We start from the raw sequence: 26,714 nt of genomic DNA, 5'->3' as shown, positions 1-26,714 counted from the left end.
GTACAACAAAGAAAACCCAGGAGCTGAGATGGCAGGAGAAGTAAGTGATTGCTCCAGGTGTAATTGGTTGCATAGTAAGTGTAGAAGAAAAGGAATCTTGGTGATGAATCATCTTGGATGGATAAGACTCCAAGGGGTATATGGATGGGCTTCAGTGGATACAAGAATCCCTTGAAGCAGAGGTGTCCCAGAGGGAGAAGGGGTTCTTAGTTTCTGTCTCTGGTTGGACCAGTAAAGCCCCTTCTTCATCCCTCTTTTCCACTTATCACTAGAGACAGAAACTAAAAATCATGGCTTCAGCCAGGAGCAGTGGCTCACGCCTATAATCCCAGCACTTTGGGAGGCTGAGGTGGGTGGATCACGAGGTCAGGAGATTGAGACCATCCTGGCCAACATGGTGAAACCCTGTCTCTACTAAAATACGATTAAAAAAAAAAAATTGGCGTGGTGGTGTGCGCCTGTAGTCCCAGCTACTCGGGAGGCTGAGGCAGGAGAATTGCTTGAACCTGGGAGGTGGAGGTTGCAGTGAGCCGAGATTGCACCACTGCACTCCAGCCTGGTGACAGAGCAAGATTCCATTTCAAAAAAAATTAAAAACAACAACAACAAAAAACACCCATGGTTTCAGGCTGCTAAATGCCTAAAACAGAACAAAATGAACAACAACATAGTAAGGCGGGTTGTACAAGTTCTAATTGTAAAGCATTGCAAGTATGTGTCTTTTGCTCTAGAAGGAGGGCCCATGACTTTCATAGAATCTCAAAGAAGGCCAAGATCATCAGATAATGAGTCTGCCATTTGAGAGCTTGGGATCATGTCCTGTATGTGTTCTTTTTTTCTTTTGCTTTTATTTATTTTTGCCTTAATGCTAAAAACAGAAAATTGAGCTTGCATAAGATTTCTGGGGTGACACCAGGAACTAGGTGGTAGTGGTAGAGAGGTGAATGGGGCAGAGTTGTGTGTGATAGTTAAGAAAGCAAAACAGGGCACAGTGCCTAATTTTGCTTCACATTACTCAGTTATACAATTTTAATAGCTTGTTAGAGAAACAGAGATTGGTAAGGGAAGACAGAAGGCCCAGCAGAGAGAAATCTGTGTAGACTGTACTTAGTCTCTTTGTTTGTGTGCTAGGCAGATCAATACTGCTTCCGGATAGAGACCATTTGACAGCCATACTCTTTCATCCCCTTGAGGAATCTGGGGAAACTGTTAGACCAGGATATGTACAGCAAACACTCCTGAATGCACCCTCTGTGTTCACCAGGGCAGGTGAATATCTTGTCCACAGCAATACACAAAGGGGGCCAGAGGGCGCAGGCATTGTTGCCTGCCCTCCTCCCGCTGAGTCTCATTTGCATTCCCTTTTGGAACAAGAAGTCAATCAGATTTGCATATAGGGAAAAGTGTAGAACTGTCTTTGGCAGCTTCCATAGCGACTGAGCCTGGCTGGAAGAGGAGCTGACCTCTTGCACAAAGTCCTCTCCTCCTGTCCTCCCCGGTTTCTCAGGTCTCCTCCCTCAGGCCCTCTGACTCTGTGGGAAGGTGTGTGAGCCCCTGGCTTATTTGTTCAGAATCAGACAGAGACAGGGTGGGTGCTGGGGAAGTCTTGAGAAGCAGGGCTGCGGATCAACTTGCCTCCTTATCTGCCTAGGGCTTCCCAGGCGTCTGCCACACTGCTCTCCACGGAGCCGAGTCTGCCGAGGGTGTCCTCACCGTGATGCCAGGCTGGTGCTGAGTGGGACAAGGTCCATTCTAATCATTGCCTACTTCCCAGGGCACCAGGAAAGATGGAGCTGGTTCCATCAGCCTCAGGCCCTAGCTCATTAAAGCTCTCTTTTTTCACCGGGAGCCAGATCACTGGGGTTTAGGGGAAGCAAAAAGCCAGAAAGCATTGATCTTTAGGGGAGAGGGAGTAGGATAAAGGGTCTTAATAGTTGCCACAAGATGTTTTGAGCTGTTCTGATCACGATGACTGGTGGTCACCCCCGACTGATGTCACTTTGGGCAGGAACGAGCCAGGCCTTGAAGCCTGGGGTGAGTTACTGTCCTCGCCATGGGCAGAGTCACTGTCCATGGGGCTGCTTGACAGAGCCCAAGAGTGCCTCTGTGTAAGACTTGATGCCCTGATTCTGGGCTGCTTTGGGGAGGGTTTGGGTCTATGGGCAGTATTGTGTTCCAGATGTGCTGAAACAGTGAAAAGCAGGTACTTGGCAGGCATATCTTTCTCGTGCTGTCTCCTTCCATGCCCTGTTGGAGAGAGGGCCTACCTCACTGGGAGCCTGATCTTCTAGCGGGGGCCGTGGCGCTTTGGGAAAAGGACTCTGCACTCACTCTCTTGGCCCTTGTCAGCTGAGGGGCTGCTGCCAACAGGAAGCATGTGTCTGCTGATGTGGCTGGCAGGCAGCTCCTGTTTCCATGGTTACTAAATAGGGCAGGTTAGTATTAGGGCTGCCCAAGGAAAAACTGGCATTGAGGGCAGTGCTTCTGCAGGGGTCTTCCTCTGGCCTGCGTTAACCCTCTTTTTGAATTGGGGGGTGGGCAACATTTGACCTGAGGTAATGGAGGTTTCCTTCAAGGACCCACCTGGCTTCCCAGCCATGGCTTTAATCACAGGTGTTCCCTTGGTGCAAAAGAGCGAGCCTTCCAGGCAGCCAGAGAGGGGCGGTGGAGTTCACCCTGTGGGACCTTTTCCAGAGCTCAGAGCTGCCTGACTGGGTCCCTGCCTTCCTCAGTCCCTGGGAATTCCTTAGAAATGCCCTCCCCTATCCCTAAAGGGTCATGGTGTTTAGAAAGCCCTGCATCCAAATTTGATGAGTCCCAAATCCCATGTACCAGATCATCAGAAAGTGGCCCACTGCCCCAGGTCACAGCCCCTTAACGGGGCTGTGTGAGTAACAGGTTTAATTATAAAACATTAAAAAATCTATTTGTGTTTCTGTGTGATCAGATACCAAGTTCTGCAGTCTGAGGTTGGAGTCCCTAGCCCTTTGTTCTCTGCTGAGTGGTACACGGGTCTGGTCCTGTATTTCCTTGTAACTGGAATAGAGTAATCATTGTGGGGAGAATGGGAGGAATTGATCGGCGTAAATAGGCAACGTTTTAAAGTTTAACAAGTCAGTGAAGGGCACTTTGAGAATGCCTGCAATTATCATCTTTAGTTACAAAAACAACACATTATTTTAGTCTCTCTCCTTGACCGTTTCGGGAGAAAATTGATTAAAACCTTTGAGTGCTGCTTCAGAAATTATTTTTGGTGTGAAATAAAAATAAAAGATGCTTAGGAAACAGTTACCTAATAAGATTAGTCATGATTTAATCCTGGTGGAACAAATCCTTTGGGTATTTTGGAGATATTTCTTAGAATAAACAGAGAAATCCTCAGGTAACAAGAGCTGTGATTCCACAGTGACCTGAGTGTCTTTGGTTTTGTTTTTACCCTGGCTCTGGAGCACTTTATTCGTAATTCTATGTGATTTACATGTCTGAGTTATTTGCATATTACTTTCAGGAATGCATTTCATTCACGATTTCTGGGGGAAGGGTGTCTGGGCTTCAGAATCTCTTGGCTGACTAATCTCACGAATTTCTGTGCAGGATTTCAGGCACTGCTCCCCTCCCTTTTCCCAGGCCTGGGATGGTGCCTGTCTAGCCTCTTGGGGAAGTTTTTAGCTTGGAGGAATTGTTATTTGCTCTCCAAGGAGAATACCAGGTGAAAATGGCCCCTTCTGTGGTGGCTAATGGCCTGATTGATGAGTCATGCCCACAGAACTGCTGGGGCCTGGGCCTGGCTGCTCACACGGACTTACCCTTTGAACCCCATCTAATGGAAACGAGGGCAAGCCAGAAAATGCTTCCTCGCAGATGCAGTACTGGACCTTGGAGGACAGTAGGGTCCCACTGACCAGACAGTCTTCAAGGGCTCTTCCAGCTCAGAAAACCCTTCTGAGTTCTGCCACCTTGGTGCTTCCTTCTAGGTTCTCTGGTGGACTTTCTGTGGCCCGGGAGTCCTCAGGACTGTACACCAGACCTCCAGAGTCAGAGAGGAGAAGGAGTGAGGGAGGAAAGCAGAAAGGAAGTCATCCCCTGTGGCAATAGAGCCTCACTTAGCTTCTCCATCCCCATGTTGACACGTTGATTAGACCGGGCCCTTGTCCTTGCATGGGCGCGAGACTGTGGATCTCCATACCTGCTCACTGGGCCCAGAACAATTCCCTATTTTTGTAGGCAGACTTGACCTAGTCCAAAGGACCTAGTCCAAGGTCTTCTGAGGATTTGACGCTAATCCCGTTGGATATTTCTCATACCTCCGTCATGCCTCATCTGGTATTGTTCCTTTCTGGACTGAATAGGTCCTGTTTCTTCCTCATTACAAGTTTCTGCCTGTGTGAAGTTTTAGAAAGCTTCAGGACACATTCCATATTTGAGACTGAAGCCACAAAAAGTTAATATATGAGCAGTAGGATAAGAGAGGAAGAGCTACAGGCAGAAACCTGGATTTGATTAAAAAAAAAAAAAAAAAGACTCGTTGAGTATCCGCTATAACTGGAATGAAAGAGGAAAAGCAGTTAGTTTTCCCTGAAGGTGTTATGCGGCTCTTGGTAGGGGTAGAGGCCTCAGATTGCAGGGAATCCAGGAGGGCCTTGCTTGGCTGCGTTGGATGCGAGGTTTGTGTGCAGGATCTAGGTTACGCAAAGTGGGTAATCAGAGTGGCGATGAGTAATTAAAGTGAAGGATTTAAAGGAGAGTGTAGGACAAACAGTTGAGTCAGAAGTGGGTACATGGGCCCCATCCTCCCAACAGGCTGCACAGCCAGGTGGGAGGGCATAGGGCGCTTAGGGTGTTTGCTGACAGACTTGCTAATTAAACACCAAAAGGCAATATTGCTTTGCCAGTAGTGATGACTATGCCAACGTTATCAGCTGCAAACTGGCTGCCAGGAGCATCTTAATTAAAAATAAACAGCTCTGGAGGTGGGCTTGGGAGAGTGAGGACAGGGATCCTGCCTGGGTTACTTAGGACATCTAAGATTGCTCCTAGGGAAAGTCACTTTTAGGCCACCTCCTTTCCTCAAAGGAGCCTCTGTTCATAACAAGGTAGTGTGAATGTACAACTTGCCCTGCTTCCTTAAACCTCTGGTTGCTGGAGTGACAAGCAAACAGAACCACTAGGAGCAGGTGGCATGGTACAGTTCAGTCCCAGAAGGAAATGCTGGGTTGGGGGAGAGGGGCTGCTAATGATTTCTGCCTGGTCTCTAAATTGAGGGGACAGCTAAAGCCCAAGGCCTCTTCTAAGAGGGGTTAGAATTTCATCAGAAAGCAAGTCTGGTCACATGAGAATTTCTGGCACTGTGTGCATGGCAGGCTGGACACCAGCCTGCGAGAATTGAGCGAGTGGATCGTATTGGCTTCAGCAGAGGGGAAAAGTCCCAGACTAGCCTGGGAGAAGGAGCCGACTCACTCCCCCGGCTGCCGACTTCCCTGACTTCTGGGCAGAAGCAGCACAGCTGCTGTGGTGGGCTAGGGCTTTAACATCCGAAGCCCCCTTTCTTTTAACCCTGAAGAAAGTGTGTGGTCCCCGGGACTGAAGACCGAAAGATGCCTAAGGAATGCAGTGCTTTCCACGCCTTCTCAGCAGCTCTGTGCTGCTTCTATCACCGCAAGTCTTTCATTGGAGTCAAGGTAGGTTTGGTTTGGAAATAAAGTACATCTGTCAATCTTTTGGGGGACCCTGAAAGCATTAGTTTCCTAAAGGGCAATAGATAAAAGTTTGCAGCTTGCTGATTGTAAAAACAGAGGTGCTTTCTTTGACTGATGGGTCTTCAAGAGCCCCTAGTGGTGTACCTTCCCTGGAAGCAGAGCCCAGTGGCACAGATCGGCGCTTCTTGTCTGTTTTGGGCTGAAGCTGTTTTTCAGGACACTTTCAGTTCTCCATAGGCTGAAACTTTATACTAAAGTAACTCAGTAAAACAGAGCAATTTTTCTTCTTTCTCTCTTTGCTTCTCTTCCTTCATTTCTAATGAATGCAAGGTGGCTGAGCCCTTTTCTCTGTTTATCCTGCTGGTCCATTACATATCAATAATATACATAATGTACAGAAGCCACACAATATTTCCTTTCAAATTGCAGCCAGGTTTCAAAACATCTCAGGGTTCAGAACTGTTGTCTTTACTGCTCACATTTTAACATTTGTTATAAGACACCAGTGCCAAGAGCTTTGTGTAGTATGTCAATACACTATCTTTATTCAGAGAACCTCCTTTGGCTAATTAAAGATGAGGCCTGTGTTCTATGTTGCCTGCCTGTGACGCACTAGGAATTAAGATTAATATAGGCTTTCGTGGATCTTGGGGTTTGTCTGCCTTGGAAAAAGCCTGTCGGCCCCAGCCTGACTGTGGACCTCGTTTATTCCTGGGAAATTGGACTCTGAAAGCTCTTAAGGAATGCTTCCCACCCTGAAGCAGAGCTCCCTCTCCTGTGGGACTGGCTTATTCATTACCGTTGAAAAGGCTGCAACAGGGTTATGATGTTCTGCTTCTTTCTTCTCAATACGCTTTTTAAAAAATCAGGAAAACTACCTGTTAGTGGGAGAAAACCTTTCTGTATAAAAATATACAGAGTGGGAAAAGGGTGAGCTTCCACTCATTTTGCTGCCTGGTAGGAGTGTTCATTTTTGTCCCTTTGTCAATAAATTTGACAGAGGATGAGTAATTAATCATTGGTTAGAAGCATTCCCTTCCCGACTTGAGCCCCTTTCTCTCCTGGAGCCCAGTGGAGTGATGCGAGGTCCATGTGGTTTCTGACCTAAATATGGATCGTTCAAGTGTGGGGCAGATGAAGTCATGCCATTAACAGTATTTTAAAGCTTCCAAGATAGACTGGGAGGTCCCAAAGGGTATGGTGCACTTCGGGGATTGGCAGTGGGTTTCACGCTAATAGAAGTCCTTCCACAAGCCAACTTCTGCTAATTCAGTAAAGTGCAACTCAGCATTGAGTGTATGAGGGAGTCAGCCTAAAATATCTGGGTCTGAGGGATGAGTTTCTGTTTGGGTACCTGTTTTTCTGCACTTACGGCCCCCAGGCTGCATAATATATAGAAAAGGCCACTTAATATATGGGGTAGTCAGATCCAGCTGTCCTTCAGCTTGTCCACTCTCTACCTCTCCACCGTGGGCACTGTTAGTGGTTGACTTTTGGTAGAAACACCCTTCTTTCCACCTGGACTTCCTACTCTATTCCCAGTTTGTTGAAGTCTTCATAGCACAGAGAGAAGGCCTGACCTGCTCACTCACTGGAAACTGCAGCCCTTGGTCCCAACTTAGGGTTCCCCAACTGCACCCTCAAGATGAGTCTCCCTGTTTTGTTTTGCTTAGCTAGTTACTTGGGAAAGAAATCTGCTTGTACCTCATCCCCCATCCTGCCAGTGGTGCCCCAATTGATAATGCCGAGTCGCTTTATTGACTCCCACTTTAATTAGGGGTTTCAGATCTTGCTGCTCATAATTAGTTTCCGTTGCAATTAGAGTTTCAAAATTAAATTGGGATTGATTGCCTGATAGCAAAGAGGAAATAAAGCTCCAGTTCTTGACCATGTATACTGCTTCTCTTGGCATGAATTTCTCATACCAAAAATAACACTGCGGTAGCCATGGTAACTTTCCATTTGGTCTAATCCATATCATCTCTGGAGAAAGTATGATGGTATTAATAGTGTTTGCTGTATGGGAAGAAAACTAAAAATATAGAGGCTCCCTCCTTACATAGGAGAACGATTATACAGGTGTTTTCAGAGAGTAAGATCTTATTTGCAGAGGTCTTACAGAATTTAGGATGTATTTAGAGGCCTCATACGGACTTGTGTATAAAGACCTTGGGAAGGAATTAAATGGGAAGCCCAAATTGGAGAGAAGGATCAGGGATGTGCTGGCTCTCATAGAGTTGGGGCCAAATACAAGATGTTCCAGCCATGTTGAAGGTCATGATTTTAATATCCCGAAGGGGTTCACAGTAGACAGCCATTACATAAAAGACTACTGGATTTTTTTTCTGGGGGAAAAAAGATGAAAGTATGTTTTGTTTAAGCCCAATGGAAAGAAGCTTGTAATGGAGATATTCCAGATCATAACATTAACAGACACATTCAAGTTCTAAAGTCCATGGATATTGAATGTAGCCCTTCCATGCATAAGCCCTCTGTTAGGTGGGGAGGGATTGGTGGGAGGTGTGGGGCAATAAATGAGAATTGAGGTATGGTTCCTGCCTTCAAAGACTTACCACAAGAATATTATTAGGTCGTAATATCCCTTCGTTACGTTTGTAAAAGACTTTCAAATGTATGAGTTCTTTCACATTTTGTCTCATTGGAGTCTGAAAACAAACTCTATATGCTATGAAGACTTCGACAACTTTGTCTCACTGGAGTCTGAAAATAAGCTCTGTGAGGTGAGCAGGGCAATAATTTCCCCTTTCCACAGAGGAGACACTGAGGTTCAGAGAAACAGCCTGCCCAGAATCATTTCGTCGGGAACCAGGAATAGAAATCAGATTTTCTGGGCCGAAGCCTAGTGCTCTTTTTTTTTTTTTTTTTTTGAGACCGAGTTGCCCAGGCTGGAGTGCAATGGCGTGATCTCAGCTCACTGCAACCTGCGACAGGAGAAGGCAGAGGTTACATTACAGGCACCCACCACCACGCCTGGCTAATTTTTGGTGTTTTTAGTAGAGACAGGGTTTCACCATGTTGGCCATGCTCGTCTCGAACTCCTGACCTCAGATGGCCTGCCCGCCTCGGCCTCCCAAAGTGCTAGGATTACAGGCGTGAGGCACTGTGCTTGGCCACTAGTTTTCTTTCTACTGTACTATATTAAGACAATTGATGCCTAAAACAAGATGATATTGCGTATGTTAATACTTTATTTTGCAGTTCAGTTGGGAGAGAACAGTGTGAGGCATAGTTTTTAGGAAAGCTTCAGGGAGGATGTAGGACTGTTTTTTTTTTTTTTTTTTTTTTTTTTTGAGACGGAGTCTTGCTCTGTTGCCCAGGCTGAAGCGCAGTGGCGCAATCTTGGTTCACTGCAAGCTCCATCTCCTGGGTTCATGCCATTCTCCTGCCTCAGCCTCCCAAGTAGCTGGGACTACTGGCAGCTGCCACCACGCCTGGCTAATTTTTTTGTATTTTTAGTAGAGACGGGATTTCACCATGTTAGCCAGGATGGTCTGGATCTCCTGACCTTGTGATCCGCCCGCCTCGGCCTCCCAAAGTGCTGGGATTATAGGCGTGAGCCACCGCGCCCAGCCAGGACTGTTTTTTGTTGTTGTTGTTGTTGTTTGTTTGTTTTTAAGAACAGGTAACACCTTTTAAAATGTTCTCCTTTTTTAAATAACTGGGGATTTGGACGCACAAAGAAAAGAATGGCATAGGGAAGGCATTTCAGCCTGGGGGAGCAGCAGACCAAGTGGCTCAGAGATAGAAGAGCCACTGGCATTTGCAGGAGTGCAGAAGGCCAGACCTGGTCAGAGCAGAAGGTTCACTGGGAAGGTTAATGTGTGACATGGTCAGAGAAGTCACAGAGGATCTAGGAATAATCCTAGCAGCCAGGCCTCCCATACCAGGGGTTAATAAGTATTTGAGGCACATTTCCCCATTGGCTTTCATCCCATTGCATCCCCAGTTCAGCTCAGCAGTCGCCAGTTGTGGTACCTCGGATATGTCGGTGCTGGGGACCCAGTGGGAGTCATTCATTGGTCCAGTGGGGAGCTCTGCTGTAATATCATGCCTGGCAGGCATTCTGCCGACATTTACCTCTGGTTGAAGGAAACGATCGGTTATCACTGATTTGGTGTTGCTCTCCTTAGAGGGTGCTGTGGCTCCCTGGAGGCACATGCCTGGCATAGATGGGGCTGGAGTGGGGAGGATCAGGGATGGCCTCCTGCAGGGAGGGAGAGCCTCTGCTGAGTCCGGTGAATTAGTCGAAGTTATCCAGAGGAGGAGGAGAATTGGCCTTCTTCGTAGAGAGAGGAGCACACACAAAGTGTAGAGACGTGGAGTACCCAGGTGTGGGCGAACAGGGAGGCACCAGCCTGGAAGGGGAGCGCAGGGAGCAGCCGCTGGCAGTCCCGCCCCCAGGTCCCTGGTGAGCTAAAGGAAGAACTTGGTAAAAAACACAATGGGCCACATTTCTGGGGCTGGCAATGAAAACAAACCCCCACCTCTTCTGGTCCCTTGTGTCTCTGATTGTTAGTAACTTATTTAGGTATTTTTGTGGGCAGAGAACAAAGGAGCTGAAACTCGTCACTTCATCAATGTTTGTGCCTGAGGAAGATCGGGGTGCCTGTGTCAGAGGAACCTAAGAGACGGGAATTACCTTGCAAGGGCAGAAAGACCACCTTTCTGAAGGAGTGCAGATAGAGAGGTTGGGGTGTGGTGCCTGTGGATAGATGAATCAGTAAGTCTCCGCTAACCAGGCCTTAAGTCCAGTGGGCATGGTCTTGTCAGTGAGCAGCCACAGTTAGAAGGTAGGGATGTTAGGCATGTGCTTTCCTAGACTTATATTCGACTGTGTTTGTAGCTAGGAAGTGCTATGTAGTATTGTTTCTTTTTTGTTTTCCTTTAAAGTCATTTCCCCTGCCCTGAAAAAAATTTCTGGAGCCTCTTGGAATCCGTAGTACAGCCTGAGGAGTCACATCTGCCCATCCTAGAGTGCTGGGCCCCTGGAGCTTGGTTTCATGTGAACTGTCTTTCTGTGGTGGCACGTGTGTGTGTTGGAGCAGAGGCCCTGCGCGTCTTCCCTGTGGCTGGTCCTTTGTCTGTCTGTTACTGTGACAGCTTGGGGAATGGTGACACATCCCAGCATTGACGATGGCCCTAGGTGCCTTTGTCAGTAAGGCAGATGCACCATCAGCACGAGCTGCGCAAGGTGGAAGAAGCCTTGCAGGAAACATCTTTCCAAGTAACTCAGCCCCTCCTCGTGGCGGCTGCTAGTTGCTCACTTATCTCTCCAGCCCTCCCAAAAGAAAGGAAAGCGTAGCTTTTTGAAAGAGGCTTGAATGCATTCCATTGGCATCTGGTTGGGTGGGATCTGGTTTCAGTATCAGGGGAAAGACATGCTTGACAGAGGCTATGTCCCAGCACCCGGTTCCCTAGCAGACCCTGGAGCTGGGATCCTGGCCAAAACCTTGTTTTTGTTGGAGAGACCTAAGTGGGAAGCAGAGACGGGATTGGGATCTTGGGAAAATTCTGTTAGTGAGTTCAGCACCTCCAGGACTGCAGAGGGATGGGCCGTGCTAAACACTGAGGAGGACGCTGGAGGCTCGGTGTGCTTTGACCACAAAGGTCTCTCCGCACAGCCCGTGCGAGAGGTCAGCAGTACACACGGGACCCAGTCCTGTTGCCGGGTTTAAAGATGTTGTCAGCGATAGCTTGGGGGCCTTTTAGCTGATGGATATCTTGGGTGTCCCCAGGAACAGCAGAGGAGACTCAGCCTGTCCTGGTGAGGAAGGAAAGGAGAGCCTCAGGAGGTTGGACACCTTCTCTAGCATCAGCTGTATTTCCAGTGTGTGTCCACAGGCCAGGAGCTACTGTTGGAATCTGGCTCTGGCCATGAGAATATTATGGCCAGTTTTTCTTTCTAGCTCATGAAAGTGCTATGTTTCATGTCTTGTAGTTCTTGTGGAGAAGAACTCTCCCCAGTGTCTACTCTAGATATATGTGTGCTTTTACAAAAATAGTTACGTACAAAGAACTGATGAGTAAAATCTGGATTCTCAGTAAGATGGGATTTGAGGAACTATCCATGCAGCCTCTGACTCAGAAGCCATTGATTCATCACCCTTCCCCAGCCTACCCCTAGCATGTGCATTGAAGGCCTACTAGGAGGGGTAAGACAAGGTGAACGTTCCGCCTGAAGGAGCTCTGCTGTGTCTGGTGGGCAGATGGAGATACAAGCAGGTTACACTGTGCTTTATGGTGAGTGCAAAGGCAGGAAGGATGCACAGCCTATTGTGAGATCCAGGGAGAGGTCTTTAACACAGCCCTGGATCAGGGGACTTCCTGGAGGAGATAACACTGTAGGAGCCATAGGTACAAAAGGCATAGGAGAGGGAAAGAGCTTCCTCTACGGGAGCTTCAGGCTAAAGCTGAGGAGTGGAACGAAATGAGCCCGTAGAGGCGGTTGGGGAACAGAGCATGCTGGGCCTTTTATTTTTATTTTTGTTTTTTTTAAGGGCAGTGGGGACCCAGCAAGTGGCTTGGATGCAGAGTGAGTGAGAGCTTGAGTGTTGGACTCTATGTGTGGGATGAGTTTGGGGAGCAGCAGCAGCATCCCCGTAACTCATGCCTGTGTCCTCCCTGGGCCCCTGAAGCCTCCCATCCATCCTGCTTGTCCTAGCTCAGTTCACCCTAATTTTCTTTCCTCCACCTTCACTTCAGACCTTGTCCTTCTAACACTCACAACGAGATTGTGTTTCCACTTAGAAACATGCTGTGGTCTTCCCCATGTTAAAAACCCTCCTCATTTCCATGCTGTCCTTTCTAGTCCCCATCTTCCTCTACCCCAAAGCTGGTTAACACAGTCTTTTTAAAAATATTGAGCAGGGGCTGCATGTGCAGGTTTGTACATGGATATATTGCATAGTGGTGGGATTTGGGCTTCCAGTGAACCCACCACCCAAATAATGAACATTGTACCAATGGGTAATTTGTCAACCCCTCATTCCCCATCCCTCCTCCCCTCTTTTGGAGTCCCCAGTGTCTATTAGGTCCCTCTGTATATCATACATGCATAAACTCTCACTTATATAACACAGTCTTTACTCCCTCCCTTTCCATCGGCCACTCAGCCCCCTTTATGCCACCAGTGACCTGCACATTGCCAAGTGCAACAGATGCTGTCCAATTCTGGTATGATTGGAACTCTCTGCAGCACTTGACAATGTTGACCATTTCTTCCTGAAATTTTCTCTCTCAACCTCCAGGACACTGCAGTCTATTTGTTCTCCTGCATCCTTCCTGTCCAGTCCTACTGTTTTCTTGGGTTTCTCTTTCTAGTCAGCCTCTGAAAAGCCTCCCCCAGCCCTCTTCTCATGCTGTATCACATCTCTTTGGTGAAAGGTGGGATAGAATACCCCTCTATACTAAGGACTCCCAAGCCGTTGTTCTCCAGCTAGGCTCTCCAGTCAACCTATGTCCATAGCACCTGGACCCCATGGCCTGGTAAGTGACTCCATCCAGATGGCCCAGCAGACCTTAGTTCTACATCTTCTTCCACAAACCCACTATGCCCTCGTGCATTTTTACTGGATGTTGGTGGCTCAGTCATCTTTCTGGAATGCCCATGCCCCTTCTTCCTATTCATTTTCCACATGTAATCAATGAGTAAGTCTTCATGATATTACCTTCTAAACGCCACTCTCACCTGTCTCTTCCTTTCTGTCCCTACCACCACCCTATTTTCTTGTGAGATGTAAACATTCTTGCTCACTGTCTAGGTCACAGGAATGCTGTATGGACTCATGAGATCTGAGTTATATTGGGTTGAGTATCTTGTGTCTTTAAGTCCAGTTTCTGGTTCTCCGTTTCTTTGCATGACATGTAGGATGTTTGTTGTTTGCATTTTTGAAAATGCTTGTTAAATGAGATATGTGGGTATCTAGTGCTTTGAGCTCCTCTAGAAGGAATATACCTTTAAAGTGGCCTGTGAGTTGTATATTAAAAGTGGTGCAGTTGATATCTGGCCAAAACCCATCTTGTGATGAATCATTTTGTTTTACTGCAAGCCTACTGCGTACTTAGCACTGACATATGATGCGCTTTGTCCCAGAGCAGAGTTCTAAGATGGTTGTTAGTCATGGTACTATTTTGGAGAGAGAGAATTTCAAAGTCATTTGTTCTACACCCCACGCTGGAAGGCTGTCTGAATCTTTGGCTTTTCCTCCGTGTGTTTGGCATATCTTGTTTTTCCTTCCAATTACATCTTTGGGTGTCTTTCAACTACAGTGCAATCTGTTGATTGAGTACTCTCCCTTTCCTAATTCATCTCATTCATTTGAGGTGAATTAAGAAATGAGAGTATTTGAATTAAGTTGATTTTGATTTGCTGACATTCTTATTGAAGAGCAAATAGGACATCTGGTTTGATGAATAGCTGTGTTCCAGATCATTCATAATTTGCATTAAGATGTTGAATTAACAAGATCGAATTACCAGTGGTGAGGATTTCTGGCTTGGATCTTCTAACATTTTGAACTCTGATCAGCTGGATTTCAAACTCTTTTATTAGGGTCTGCCTTAGCCAGGGCAGTCTCTGTTTTTTTCATTCTTTGTAGATGGTAACAAAGCACTACTATTACTGAGTGTAATCTTGCTGCTGAACTCAGCGATTAATATTTCACTTGCATTGTTTCATTTAACCCAAGGGCCAGCCCTGTGAAAGCGAGAGAAGTATTATTCAGAGTCGCTCGAGGACATGGTTAAAGGGAGCAAAGTGGTTTAGACGGGGTTTTTGTAGGTTGAACTGGTGTTTAGCTTTTATCAAAGCCCTTCATTTCTCTGGTCCCATAATGATTAAGTACACCCAGTGACCTTTGGCCTTCCTCTTAATTGTGGCACATCCGACTTCTCGCTAGGAGGAATGAGAATGCAGGCCTGCCTCGTGGGGGTGATTTGGATGTCTGGTCCTCTGTGGGCTGCTCCAGGAAGTCATCATCTAAATTTGATCTAGACGGAAGGTACCCACCAGGGCTTTCAGCAGGGCAAGATGTTAACAAATGGCCTATTGGAAATCTCATCGTGTTTCGGTTTATCTGTTAACAGAAAGATGAAACCCCCTTGGAGCTGAGCTTTGAGTGAGGCTGTAGGTAAATAATGCTTATCAAGGGGGTAAGAAACACGATGGGCAAACTCACTGGGGTCAAGAAGGGGTGGAGGGAGATATTACAGTGCAGTGAGTACATTGAGCAGTTTCACCAGTGTGTGGGTGAGCTTAGTGAAGAAAAGAAGCCACATTTGTTGGCATTGTATGTGCTACATTCTGTCAAGGTTAGAATTCCACCCGAAGTGTTCAGACCAAAATCAGTGAGAAATAATTTTCAGTCCCTTGGTGTTCTATCAAAATAAAAGTGAGCTTCAAAAGCAACAGCTTCATGATCTGGCAGGATGGGAATGTGTACAGGAGACCTTGCCCAGAGAATGACTGGGGAGCAAAGGTAACAGGGGTTTAACATCAAAGGAGCCATGGGCACCTATCACAATGATTCTAATATAATTAGTTTGGCATGTAGGATTAAGTTACTGCTGCCTGCTTACAGAGTGCTCTGCTCTAAGACTTCGATCTGCATGAATTAAAATTAAATTAGTCTTTTTAGTTTGCACACATGAATAACAGAAATTTAATGGGAATTTCTCAGAACTTTGATAAGCAAGGGGTTCTACAGATATCCTCTTCATATTTACTATTCATGGTTTCTGAGCCTCTTTTGATAAGAGATTGATTAGGTTTGATAATAAAAGGAAATCTCTTAGATTTGGGGTCTCTAGGGGTTTTGATGATATTTTCTTGTCTGCACTAGGGTCTGATTGCCCTTGTATCCTCACTCATCTGTGAAAAGGAAAATCATATACAGTAGGAAAATGAAGCATCTTAATTTAACAGCAAATTGCAAATTAGTTTTTAATGGCACTAAAGCGAGCATTTGGTCTACAGTGTGATAAATTATAGAGATCTAACTATAAAATGGTAAAATGGCATCAAAACCCATCTGCAGAATCTTTGCTGAAAGGGAGATTCTTTCTAGGATTTGGAAGAGAGAAATTTATTTCATCAAGGTGCTTAAACATTAACATCAAACTAATTGAAGTGTTTCAGAATGCTAAAACTTATTGAAATTTTTATGGAATCTCAGCTGCCAATTTCTTTGTCAGAAGGGGCCAGAAACCCTTACTGACCCCAGATAAGATAGATGTTTATTGCTGTGCATTCTCTTCAAATGCTTTGTCTGCTCAAAAAGGCTGTGACTGCTGCAGGGCATGGAGTTCTCCTTCCATCACAGCTGCGGCTGCCTCAGATCTAGCCAGGGAGGCAGAGTAGTACGGCGGGCACGTAGTAAGTCCTTGGGTTTCATTTAAGGCACAGTGTTCCAGTGACTGTCAAACTCTTGATTAAAAATGGAGGCCCTGACTATTTCTGCAGGACTTTAGCCAACAGGGTGAAGTATGCGTGGATTAGGAAGCTCTCTGCAAAGGCTGCTTCACTGAGCTTTAATGAGAAAATTTGAAGGAGCTGGCTCATAGCAAGGGGTCCAGTGAGGCCAGAGGTCCTCATCTGCCAAGAACCCAACACCTAAAAGGCAGAGAAGTCACAGGGACACACTCAGGGACCGTCCCTGCTGGCCCATAGAGTGGCTTTGCATGAATTAGAGTAAGACACCCTTTCCTCAGGACACTTTATTACCCTCTGTTGGACAGCTGTTGTAATCAATATACAGATCCACGACAGCTGTGTACAAGTGGCATCTCCTTAGCTATGGTTCTGGCCATGTCCTGGACTGCTGGCCGGGCCACCATGTGCCCACTGGGCTGGGTCAGGCAAAGATGCCCAATTGCCCATGTTTACTTTTTTTTTGTTTACCCAATAGGGATATAAAATATGAATTTTTTTCTCTTTGAACTTTTTTATTTGTAAAGTTAATTATTTAAGTAAAGGCTTTGGCTTTAATCACAGTTATTAGCATAAGAAACTATTTTTCTAGCCTAGCATCCCAGTGGGAAAAGTAGGATTGGTGAATTCAAACCTTTCTTCATTTATCTTTGGATTATAATAAAATAAAGTATTTTTAGGCAAGGCACAAAACCAGCAAGTGTCAGTAAAAGGTGAAACAGAACCAATCTACTAATTATTTCATTACAAGGCTTTAGGATTGCCACAAGTGCCATTCCTGTTCCTTCTGTTCTACTTTACATGAAAACACCCAAGGGCTTGTACTAGAAATAACTGGTTTTCAAACTTGTAGAGAACTGGATTTTTATTTTTCAGCTTCGGGCAGGGTTTAGAGTGGTGAAAGTAACTGGGGTTTATTCATTCTTTGGGTTCATGATCAATTTATGCAGGTTTTCAATTGTAAAAATACCAATTGGGTCTTTAAAAGGCCTTTATATACTTCGGAATTTGGTTGTAAACTTGGCTTGAAATTCAACACAAGGCAGGGATTCAAAAGGGCTGAGTTTCTGAATTCTCCAAAGAACTTCATTTTGGGGTGGATTTACTTGTAAGACGATGCCAAATGTAGCAGCCTTCTTCAGAGGACGGGTTCAGACTGCTTTATTTAGTGGTTTTTGAAAGTGTTCTTTTTGGGGATTCAGTTTCTTTACATGTTTACAACCTTATTGGGGGTAGTGATGATGCAGGCCTCAAGTCATCACAGGGATTCCCAGAGTTCAGTGGAATTGAGATGTGGGTCTGTCTTTTTGGACACCCACCTTGGTCCACGTGGTGCAGTTCACAGCCTAACCCCTGTGGGGTTTCCCACCCTGAGCTCATTGGAAGACACCGGCGTTGCTTAGAAATTAGACCAATGGCCAGGTCTGGTGGTACAGGCCTGTAGTCTTGGCTACCTGGGAGGCTGAGGCGGGAGGATCACTTGAGCCCAGGAGATCAAGGCTGCAGTGAGCTATGAACGTGCCACTGCACTCCAACCTAAGAGACAGAGCAAGACCCTGTCTCAAAAAAAATGAAAAAGAAATTAGACCAGTGTTAATGTTGAAGATCCAGAACTCCAGTCAGACTTATAATTTTGTTTGTAATCAAAATTTCTGGATAGGATTTCTAGAAAATCCCAACCTGTGGAGTCGTTTCGTACAATTTGATAAGAGGCCTGGACTGTTGTGGACTTCTCCCTCAAGCTAATAAACTGTTCCAAAGCTAAAGAAAGGAGGCTTTTGTTTGAGAACCCTGATAGCATTCTGGGTGTTGGAGCCTGACATTCCCAACTAGGATAGAATAGCCCAGCAGCTTCTTAGCTTTCTCCTTCTCCAGCCTCCCCTTCCTTCTCTTCCCCACCTCCTCTTTCTATGCACACATTCCCTTCTTCTTTTTCTTTATTCAACCAAGTTAATTGCCAGGCTTGATCATGGAATTAATGAATGACTAGAAAATCATCTCAGTTTTTAAAATTCAACAAAAAATTTCTCAACAGCTAAGTGTCCAAGAAGACAGAATCTACATACAAGGACCTCTTAGCCTTGTGCAAACACAAAACTGTCTTGCACTCGCATGCTGGGCTGTGTCACCTGTGTACTTGTGGATATATGAGCCACCTGGAGCTAATACATAAACTTGTTAATAGTGAGATATATGCACAGAAAGGGCTTGCCACCAAGTGACAGTATGCCTGCTTACTCACCCTGCATCTATAGAACCATTGAGTGCTACTCAAAACTCCAGCAACTATTGACTTTGAACAGAAATAAATGAAATAAACCTGTGCCTAAGCAGAGATCAATTTTCCAGCTTCTAGCTTTTTTTATCACATTAGAACCAAATTATCAAGGGCCAGGTATCTCTAAAATTTCTGATGGATTTTGTAATTTTTTTTCTTTACTTCTTTAGTGAAAGTTCCATTTTGTTGCTAAAAGCCATCTTTGAAAGAGGGTTCAGGCCGGGCGCGGTGGCTCATGCCTGTAATCCCAGCACTTTGGGAGGCAGAGGCGGGTGGATCACGAGGTCAGGAGATCGAGACCATCTTGGCTAACACGGTGAAACCCCATCTCTACTAAAAATACAAAAAATTAGCCAGGCGTGGTGGTGTGCACCTGTAGTCCCAGCTACTCGGGAGGCTGAGGCAGGAGAATGGCGTGAACCCAGGAGGCAGAGCTTGCAGTGAGCCGAGATCGCGCTACTGCACTCCAGCCTAGGTGACAGAGCGAGACTCTATCTCAAAAAAAAAAAAAAAAGAAAGAGGGTTCAAATTCCACAGTGTGTCAAGCGAGCATCCATGTGCCAGGTATAGTGCCAGATGCTTTACATGCATCAGGTTCTTTAGTCCTGTGAGTTGGGAATTGTTACCCCCACTCCTTGTGCATACAGAAACAAGCTCAGAAGTATAGAAATGTGCCCATGGTCACTTGTCTTGACCAGCCTCCAAGCTCTCTCCTCTTCTCCACACCCAGTATGACAAGGAACCTGCTAGACAGAGGGCAAGCAAGTGAGCATGGTTCCAGCCAGTCACTGTCTACTGGGCACTCGCTGTGTGCCAGGCACTGGGCCAGGCTCTGGGAGCCAAAGGCAAATAAGGCATGGCCTCTGCTTGGCCTTCAAGGTCCCCGCCTGCCTTGTCTGACTTTCCCCTGGCTGCTCCCCAGTTCCCATCCTGGACTCCTGCCAGGCTGTGCACCTCTACAGATGTGTCACTGTCTGCTGGACCACAAGACAGAGGCATGGAGGCAGGACGTGAGGGATGTTATGTTCAGGGAGCCGTGGAAGGTCCCTGCAATTGGGCCCTGCATCAGAACATGTTAGCAAGTTAGCTTGTGACCAGGTGGAAAAGGGCATTACCTGGCTTATGAAGGAGGCTTTGGGCTTTATCTGGAGGTCACTGTTAGCCCTTGGGAGCATAACCATTATTTCCTCAGGGCTTGGCAGCCAACAGCCCCAAATAATGTCCTGAAAACTTCAATGCCTCAACTCTGGTGACTCCTGGAGCACACTTCATAATGGCAGGACCCTTACCCATCTCCCTCGCCAGTCATGCCTCTGACAGTTATTTCTGGGGGCCCATAGGGACACTTCCTGTTTGCATCCACAGCCCTCTCATGGTCTGAGCCTCCTAGCAAATTCAGAGCCAAATCCCAGTGTGTCTGCAGGTTCAGTATATGTCAGGGGCATGGGTCAGCTCCCTAGGGCAACACGGAATGGTGTTTAAAGCTCAGGATTCTGGAGGAACAATGCAGGACTGGGGTCTGTGCCCCCAGGGACTAGGCCCGAACCCTGGCATGAATGAAAACTAAATACTAGAAGCTCATTGATTCTGTGTATATGTGTGTGTGGTGGGAGGGGAGTTGAAAGAGACTGTGGCTGTCCTGTCAGCCTTAGCTGGAGCACCCTCAGACTAAAATCTCTGAACCTAGAGGCAATATGACAAGGTTGGTGGTATTGTAGGTGGCAGGTTGTGGGACTAGAGATGGGAGGTAGAGAAACTGTTAGGAGGCTATTGCAGAAGTTCTAGGAGAAAAGAACAGTAATCTAAACAGTGGGGATTCGAATGGGGATAGGTAAAAGAATCAGGAATTTTTTAACCAATGGAAGCCGATTCTGAGGGTTCTAGTTTGGGTAATGAGGGCAGAAGAGATGCCAGTGACTGGGCAAAAGGGCAACGATCAGGCTTTGCAGAGGGGATGAGTTGTTTATCCATATTGACATCTGAGCTCTAATGCGGATTCCAGTAAATATCCCTACCAGGCACTGACCCTAAGGGCTGGAGATGGAGATCTGGGCATTGTCAGTACATTTCAAAAGACTCTGACCTGTGCCTTCAGCCCTGACCCCATCCAGCCCATTGCTCTCACTGCAGCCAGATTGACCTCTTTGAAAGCATCTTTTTGTATACCTGTTGCCTTCCTGGGCAAAGATTTTTCAGTGACTCTGACTTTCTGGAGTGTGATGGTCTAAACCCTCAGCCACCAATGTTGGGCTGCCCTCAGCCAGTCCTTGCGTTTCTGGATCAGGACTGCTTTGGTCACAAGTGACAGGGATTCCACTCATACTAGCCTAGCTCACAAGAGGAGTTTGCTGGCTGATGTAATCAGCTTGGGGCTTAGGGAGGTGCATGCTAGGGGTCACTTTCCATCTCTTGCTCCTCTTCTCTTTGCTTGCTGGTTTGATTCTCTCAGCACTTTGTTCTACCTGGCAGGTTTCAACACGGGGGTGAAGCAACTTCCACGCTTCATATCTCATGATGTTTTCACTGGAGTGGGATAGAGTACCTTCTTCGCTCAGTACCATCTAGAAAAATCCCAGGAAGAACTCTGATTGGACCAATTTGGTACAGGAGGACTTCCTGGGCCAACTAGCCATGGTCAGGAAGGTGGGGTCAGAACCACATGCTTGGAGTGAAGATGGGGCTCTCCTGGGGGGTGGCAGGGTTGCTGGATGATTATAAAATACATAACATACCATTGTTATGCCTTCACATGCTTTAGCTGTCTCCTCCTAGCCAGAACCTTCCAGCCAAGGCCAGCTCTTTTTGTCTTCAAAAGACACAAGGAAATGTCTCTTAGCTCAAATGTCCCAAATACCCTTCCTATCCCTGTCCTTAAGTTTTATCCTCACAGTCCAACCCTGGTTCTCCAGACTTCTGTCCTCCTCACATCTCCATGAAGCTGTTTCCAGGACACTCCTGGCCACAGTGACTTTTCTCATTTTTCCACAGGGAAAACCAAAGGACAAAGAGGTGGGGTAACTTGCCCCAGCTGCCGAGCTGGGAGGGACAGGGAGCAGATGGCAGGACAAACAGTATGCTTCTAGAGCTTGGGGTGTGTTAAACTGTTTGTGTGTCATCTTCCAAGGAGACTGTGCCTGCCTTGAGTGCAGGGACGAGGGCATCCATCCCCCACCGGCAGCCAGATGCTGGCAGCTGTTTGGTCATGACAATGGATGGCCATGGCCTCCTCAGCCTCTTTCCACTCTCGTTCCTAGGCCTGGGGAAGAGTCTTTCCTGCCGATTTGCACAATTTAAAATCCTGTGGGAACTAGGAAGCCTTTCTTACAGGCAGGGATAGAGTAAAATAATTATTAATTATAATGCAAATGCCATCTTTTTGAAATTCTGCTGTCTCCTACATGCGAATGAGTGTCCCCAGCCTCCTCTGGGCGTTTCTGACAGATCGCCCAAGTGCACCCCTCCCCATCCCCTGTCTTCAGAAGTCGATTCTCCTGCGCCTCCAGGGCCCATTGTTGTGCCTGATTTGAAATGCAGGCTCTGATGCTCACGCAGGAGACCCCGAGCTCCATTCCTCCCATGCCGGAATGGCTTTTCTTCCTTGGAGAGATGCTGAAATGTGGGTTTCTGCATTAATCAAGGTTCCCAGCACATTCGCGGACCTGGCTCTGCGCCTCCAGAATGTGTTTTCCAATCATCTCCTGGGCCCTGGCTATTCCAGCCTGTCAAGACTGGACTTGCCGGGGCCATGTGGGGCTGCAGAGATGTGCTTTCCAGATTCAGAGTGATATTTATGATTTCTTGGAGCCAACCCCAGCAAGCTAGGACCAGCCCTCTCCGTGTAACCGAGCAGAGGTGCTGGGCCAGGCGGGCAGTGATTGAGGATTGAAGAAACCTGTGGCAGGCAGCCTCCAGGCACTCCGCAGGCTCCAGGCTGCTTTCCTTAACTGCTTCCCTCCCAAACACCTGCCTCCTTCAGCCTCCTGCATCAGACCTTGAACAGGAAGCCTGCTTATTTTACAGAAACAGATTAGTAGCATCCTGATATGAGTCTATTATGACAATTGACAGTGCTATGTGCCAGGGATGTTCTTAGTGCTTTCCAGATGTTGACCCATTTAATCCTTATTGACACCTCATGACATATTATCATGCCCATTTTGTAGATGAGGAGCCTGAGGCTCTACAGAGTTAATGTCACTTGCCCGAGGCCACACAGCAGGTGCGTGGCACAGTGGCCTGTGGATTGAGGTGGCTCTTAAACACCTTGCTGTAACACTTTTTGATATGAGGGCTATTAAAATGCTGGGGATAGGAAAGATGTAGCGAGACTCAGATTTTCATGAAAAGCATCAATTATAGTAACTTATTAATTTTCTAACTATCCTGCAATTTTGTTGGACAAGAGGGGGCGTCATCCACTCCCTACATTTGCCCCATTTGTCACTTTACCTACATCTCATCTCAGACCCCAGTGCTAATGACTGGGACAAACATGAACATTTCGAAGTGGGGCCATGTGAGTGGGTGACCATGTACAGTAGTTACTAACTCTCCCTCCCTTCTTTTCTTCCTTTCCTCCTGAAGGTATACTTATTATTTATGTACATAGTACCTTATCTTACTCTCCCTGTCCCTCTAAAAGGACTACTCAAATTTCTCGAAGCACAAGATATGGGCCCTGCCTGCACATTTGTCTCATTGTGGTCTCATCACGGTTGTGGGTGGATTTGGTCCCTGGAGTGAAGCTGGCAAGACCTGTGGGCAGAATGTTCTTGATCCAAAGCCCAGCAGCATCCCTCCCTCCGGAGGCTGAGCCCACAGCTGCTGTGTGAGGTGAGCTCAGGATGGCTGGAGCCTCTGCTGAGGCAGCGAAAACCAACCTTGTCTCTCTGACTCCTCCTCTGCTGCCACCTCCTTCCCTTCAAGACAAAACGCTGGAAAAACAAGGAATCAGATACCTTCTAGGAATGAGGTTCAAACTCAGGGGCAAATGTTAGAGAATTTAATCTTGGAGAGAGAGTTGTATTACTAGATAATGTAATCATTATTAACGTTTATTGCATTTATGTGAGCAAATGATTATTCACAAGTTATCTTGCTCTGCCTGGCAGTTGAAGAAAACGTACAGTCCAGAGGGCCACAGTCCTGCATTCACATTCAATGTCAGCTTTCTAAGAGAGCACAGCCGTGTTACTCATTCTGGGTGCCACAATGCCTACTGTCCCTTGCCGACAGAGGGATTGAGGATGACTTGAGTCCAGCCCGTCCTTAAAGCACACTGAGTTCAGAAGATGTCTACAAATGTGAGAGCTGGAAAGGAGCTAGGAGAAAAGGCTATGGGAACTGGGGTGGATTTGAACGACGTGCTTGTGTCTATTTTCCCAAGATTGGAAGCAGTTGGAATACCTAGGACCTGACACCTTATTCTGCCTCTTCTCATAAATCATTCTGGGCTATGCAAACAACAACAATGCATGTGAATATTATGTGAGTGAATACAGTACTAATCTCTTCTGCCCTTCCCTTAGAAAGGTAGTCTGAGGAAGGGCAGGAGGATTCTTAGGGCATTCATAGAATAAATTAGAACTTAGATCAATTAGAGGACGCCGATAGCCACACAGAGGGGATGAAACCTTTGCTGAAGGCAGAGGCTCTGTTGTGTTACCTTAAATTGCTAGAATTTGCTTCATAGCCAAGTCCCAAAAACTAGCCTATGCCATGAACAAAATGGTTGCATTCCAGGGAGAAATCCAAATTCTTCCCACATGGCAGCAGAGAAGTGGAAGGATACACTGTCACCAGTAATTCAGGTTGTATGTGGGAAGCCTACAGAATTCTGCCAAATGTTACAGACATGCATGACCAGTCCTATGAAGCAGGAATCTCGTTTCTGGTCCCCAAGAAGCACAGATATCAATCACAATGTTCTCAGAAATACAGATGGATACATTTTGCCACAATTTGTTATATGGTCACCTCTCACCAACCTGTGGGGTTTACAGTCCATCAAAGTACTTATCTATAGTGGCAAAATCCCAGTTGGGAGATCCAGATCTCATAAAATACAGGCAGCTGGGAAAAATAATTGCATTAATATATGTGACAAAGGCAGTAGTGAAAGTTCTAGAAGGTTTCCACTCCCAAAATAACCACTATTTAATCATGAGGTGGGCATATGGGGTGATCCTTTTGAATTGCTTTCTTCAGTTGTCTGGCAGACTTGTCTACATCATCTGCTAAGGCAGAGGCGCCCAGCAGCACACATGGCTCCCTGCAGTATATTCGAGCTAGCCCTCACTGGCTGGAAATGGAAAGCCTTTTGCAATTGCTTGTTCACTCTGGGTTTCCCTCTCTCCCTCCCTCCCTCTCTCTCATTTTCTTCCCTCTCTCTTTCCCTCCTTCCCTTTTAAAATGCAAGTCTAGGCAGTTGTGTAACCTTCAAACTTTTCATAAATTATGCAAGAGCTTAAGGGCATACTTTTTGAAGTCTGGTCTTTCATTCCAAATTATTTGAGAGCATCAATCTTAATATCTTCATTTCTCTCTCTCTAGGTACTTTCCTGTAGTACCCTACCTCCTATAGTACCCTGTAGGATTCCCTCTCTGGAGTCTACAGGGGGAAAGAACAATAATTTAGAATTTTTCTGTTCTTCTGTTAGTAATATGGACAGAAGTAGCAAGAGAGTTGATTTTATATTTTTTGTAACTAGTTTAAAAGCATTATCTCAAAACCTGGAATAAAAGATTGATGCATATAAAGTGCTAAAAAAAAAATAATAATAAGCCTTGCAGTTATGAGCAGAGCTGAGAAGGGAGCCGGGGAGAGGGAGAGGTGGCTGAGTGTTAGGACATCAGGGAGGAAGGAAAATGCAAAGATAAATATGGAAATAGCTTCTTGGATATAAGCAAATAAATTTTCAATAAAGAACCGTGCAAGGACCTGCTGTATGTTTTCAGATCTCCACATTTTCAGAGCTCAGACCAAAAAGTGGGCCCAGGGTGCAGCACAAGGGATTTAGGCTAAGCCTGCAGACTGCCTGTCAGGGTGACTCAGTGGGGGTCAGGTCACAATATGGGTTAGGATTTAGTTCAGCCGCCAGTGACGGGAACACCCACCAATCACAGGTGTCCATAAAGTAGATCACCTAGAAGACCTGGAGGCTGGCGGCCCAGAACTGGTGTGTTGGCCCCACAGTCATCAGGGACCCAGCCTCAATCAGACCTTCCACCCAGCCATTCCTAGGTGTGGCTCCCCACTCATGGTCCAGAATGGTGTTGAGGCTCCAGCCATCGCATCTCAGCTCCTTGGTCAGAACTGAGTCCTGTGGCCACATCTCCCTGGAAGAGACAGAGATTGAGGAATGTGGTCTTTTGGCTGAATGGCAGCATGCCCAGCGAAAACAGGGCTTCAAATAACTTGAGAGAGAAAGAGAGAATCTCCCTAACTAAGCAAGGTCAGCATCTTTCTCATCCTGGGGTATTTGTTTACTAAATACCCAGTGCCTGATGTTTTCAGGCATTGCTCAAGGGCGGTGGGGAAAAAGTAAATGGATTTCTGTTTTCATGAAACTTACAGTCTAGTGGGAGGCAAGACAGACAATAAAAGAACAGTAAAGCGTGGCCAGGTTGACAGCCTGCGTTCCACACTCAAGCTGTCTTCAGATGAAGCTCCACAATATTAATAATGGAGCGGATGGTGTCAAACATCACCATCTAAAGCCTGTAGGCACCCTGGACAGCCAGCGTCAGCATCTCTTTGATGCAAATTCCATCTTCAGACACTCCCCAGTGAGTGTCTGCCCAGTGAGAAGAGGAGGAGGGAGAAGTAAACACATAGTAAGCCAGGGCCCCGTTTAAAAATCAGCCCCCGGGCCGGGCGCGGTGGCTCAAGCCTGTAATCCCAGCACTTTGGGGGGCCGAGATGGGCGGATCACGAGGTCAGGAGATCGAGACCATCCTGGCTGACACGGTGAAACCCCGTCTCTACTAAAAAAATACAAAAAACTAGCCGGGCGAGGTGGCGGGCGCCTGTAGTCCCAGCTACTCGGGAGGCTGAGGCAGGAGAATGGCGTGAACCCGGGAGGCGGAGCTTGCAGTGAGCTGAGATCCGGCCACTGCACTCCAGCCTGGGCGACAGAGCGAGACTCCGTCTGAAAAAAAAATAAAATAAAAAAATAAAAAATAAAAAAAAAATAAAAATCAGCCCCCGAGTGACTCTTCAGCTAACTTGCCTCATGGGCCAGTGTGCAAAGAAACACTAGAGGATAAGAATCTAGCCCTAAAATTCCAGGGT

At 46.5% G+C, this 26,714-nt stretch overlaps 1 protein-coding gene across 3 annotated transcripts in view; it reads left to right on the top strand.

The window, feature by feature from the left end:
* BCAR3 (BCAR3, NSP family adaptor protein) overlaps positions 1 to 26,714 on the top strand; it is a 280,076-nt gene that overhangs the window by 222,010 nt on the left and 31,352 nt on the right. Inside the window, exon 1 of one of the 3 annotated variants that reach the window (XM_025370957.1) lies at positions 5,380 to 5,678. The exons of the other annotated variants lie outside the window; for them this stretch is intronic. Within the exon in view, the coding sequence (XP_025226742.1) occupies positions 5,595 to 5,678 (84 nt within the window). The 5' untranslated portion in view covers positions 5,380 to 5,594. Of the gene's footprint in view, positions 1 to 5,379; positions 5,679 to 26,714 lie in introns of those variants that run through there. 3 annotated transcript variants of the gene reach the window in all.

This window comes from Theropithecus gelada, chromosome 1 (assembly GCF_003255815.1).
Source record: "Theropithecus gelada isolate Dixy chromosome 1, Tgel_1.0, whole genome shotgun sequence".
Taxonomy (NCBI): domain Eukaryota; kingdom Metazoa; phylum Chordata; class Mammalia; order Primates; family Cercopithecidae; genus Theropithecus; species Theropithecus gelada.
Note: the sequence above shows the minus strand (reverse complement) of the source record. Positions and strands in the feature narration are given on the sequence as shown.